This window comes from Loxodonta africana, chromosome 10, assembly GCF_030014295.1.
Source record: "Loxodonta africana isolate mLoxAfr1 chromosome 10, mLoxAfr1.hap2, whole genome shotgun sequence".
Lineage (NCBI taxonomy): Eukaryota > Metazoa > Chordata > Mammalia > Proboscidea > Elephantidae > Loxodonta > Loxodonta africana.
In genome coordinates this window covers 107,246,745-107,248,978 of record NC_087351.1, presented here as the reverse complement: position 1 = coordinate 107,248,978, position 2,234 = coordinate 107,246,745, and the positions used below count along the sequence as shown (strand labels likewise).

General features: G+C 60.7%; 1 protein-coding gene across 2 annotated transcripts; it reads left to right on the top strand.

Annotated features, from left to right (window-relative positions):
* Positions 1-308: 308 nt before the first annotated feature.
* LOC100663879 (interferon alpha-inducible protein 27-like protein 2A) lies at positions 309-2,234 on the top strand. 2 transcript variants are annotated; one of them, XM_023546530.2, is made up of 4 exons: positions 309-484; positions 618-782; positions 1,242-1,403; positions 1,975-2,234. In XM_023546530.2, exons 1-4 carry the CDS (start codon positions 478-480, stop codon positions 2,133-2,135), a joined length of 495 nt encoding a protein of 164 aa, XP_023402298.1. In that variant the 5' UTR covers positions 309-477; the 3' UTR covers positions 2,136-2,234. The 2 variants fall into 2 exon arrangements, with proteins under 2 accessions (XP_023402298.1, XP_023402299.1); XM_023546531.2 differs by having other exon boundaries at positions 313-484; positions 618-647.

Below are 2,234 nucleotides of genomic sequence, written 5' to 3'. Positions count from 1 at the left end.
CACCAGGGTTTCCAACAGGAGCTTAACCACCAACCCAGTGCCCCGAGCTTACAGGAGTCTAATTCTGTAAGACTTGGAACCACGGCCACTTCTGCGGGCTTCCGGTCCTTTTGCGCTCTTTGGAAGGTGGATCAAACAAGAAGAAACTCACCGAAGAAAACCACCAGTAGGCGGGTGAGCTGGAGAGCGGGTTGGCTGGCCCGCCTTGCAGCGAGGTGGTTGGCTGACCCGGCGGGCGCGCGGGTGGGGACACGCGCGCGGGGGTGGGGCGGGCGCGCGGGTGGGGACACACGCACGGGGAGGAGCACGTACAGGTTGGGGCGCGCGCAGGAAGTCGGCGGGTTCCTGTGTCTCTCTAGGGCCACGGTGCGAGGGTCGGGCTGTGTCCCCATTGGCCGGCCCCGCCCAGGGACTGGACCGCCTAACCTCGCCCGTCAGGCACTTACAAGGCTGATTTGGACCTGGGACGGCTGCACGATGTTGAGTGAGCCCCTTTCCCCCAGGGCCCGGGGGGCTGGGCAGGTGTCCCCATCCAACCCACTAAGGGCCAAGGGCAAGGGAGCCGCTTCTTTCCCTCACTCCTCCAACTCACTCACTCTTTCTCTTTCCCCCCAAAGAACGGGTGGCGTGTGCTGCAGTCGGAGGCGGTGAGTCACCTGGACCCTATCCATCCATTGCCGACCTCTGCCCCACCAGGCTGGGTGGATGTGAGACCACAGAGACACGGCGCTGCAGGGGTGAAGAGGGGTGCCAGCCCTCGCTGCCCCGCCTGGATCTGCTAGGTGGAAAGCAAGACTTCCAGGGGGGAGGGGGCTCAAGGCCCCCTTTCCAGCTTCCTGCCCCAGCTTCTCCACTAGGCCGTGAATATATTGAGCATGTAGTGCAGTTTGAAAAGTGGAGTTGTGGCTGAAAGTACTTTAAAAAAAAAAAAGGTTTATTTCATCCCCATCCTTTACTCAAAAGAAACTGAGGCCCAGGAGGGGTAGTGACTTCCCCAGTGTCACACAGCAAGTTACAGGCAAAGCCAGGAAGAGAGGCCTGTCCTGTGGCCTCTTTGCCCTCACCTGGCTCCACACCCCCACCTTTACTGTAGCTCGGGACCCTCTCCAAGCCCTTGTCTCCCATATGCCGCAGCAGACTGCCCACTCTCTCAGCTCTCCCCAGAAGCTGTCAAGGAGTTCCTAAGGGACCCATTCCCCTGAGCCCATTCCCCACATTAAAGTTACCCCCCCCCCCCGCAGCTGTGGCCGTGGCGGCGGTGCCGGTGACGCTCAGCGCCATTGGCTTCACAGGGGCCGGAATCGCGGCCTCCTCCATCGCTGCCAAGATGATGTCCGCAGCTGCCATCGCCAACGGAGGTGGAGTTGCCGCCGGCAGCCTGGTGGCTACTCTGCAGTCAGTGGGTAAGTGTCCCGGCCAGGCTTGCTGTGGCGGTGGGGAGGGGGAGGACATGGGGGAAGGCCAGAGCCTCAGAGGATCCGACCCTGGGGGTGACGCCTGGGCGGGATCATTCCCGTGATCCTCAGCATCCCTGGTCCTTTGTCCCTCCCTCACTGTCCTGGCTCTGTCTCCTTCTGAGGAAGGTTTGAGGTGGGCGTGGAGGGGGGAGGGGTGCTGGGTAAGGAGAGGGAGAGAAGGAGACCTGGCCTAAGTGCATGGTGTCTGGGCTCTGGGTCCAGCCCCACCCAGGCTTGCTGGTGACATGGGCAAGTCCCCTCTCTGCTGTGGACCTCAGTGACCCCTTTGTAAAGTGAGGGGCTAGTAACTCTCAGGTCTGTGGTTGGGTGTCCCTCTTCCCATGAATTTGTCCCATGTCTTCTCTGTCAGCTGCTTTCAGCATCCTCTCCCCAAAGCAAAGACCCCAGGGGTTCAGGATGTGCTGGAGGTTAGCAGGGTGGGTCTCTGGGCCTTCCGAGAGGCCCAGGCCCCTGGCCACTGCACATCCCCTTTGCTCACCGTCTGTCTCTTCCCCAGGGGCAGCTGGACTCTCTGCATCTTCCAACATTCTCCTGGGCTTCATGGGGTCAGCTGTAGGGGCCTGGCTGGGGGGCTCAGAAAAGAAACCCCCTCCCCCTCCACCAGATGAACCTAAGACTGACGATGGGGACTCCAGTGAAGACGAGGATCCCAGCTGAAGAAGGGGACCTGTCTCCAGGAGAAAATGTACGCCAAGTTGAACCTCCAAAACCCCTACTCGAGTCAGAGAAATATGAGAAATAAAGGTCCTGTGCAGA

Bases quoted from the DNA above. Each gene is read 5' to 3' on its own strand.
- LOC100663879 (XM_023546530.2), top strand. The intron at 783-1,241 runs GTGGAAAGCAAG...CCCCCCCCGCAG, and splicing joins GCCCCGCCTGGATCTGCTAG to CTGTGGCCGTGGCGGCGGTG. The intron at 1,404-1,974 runs GTAAGTGTCCCG...TCTCTTCCCCAG, and splicing joins GGCTACTCTGCAGTCAGTGG to GGGCAGCTGGACTCTCTGCA.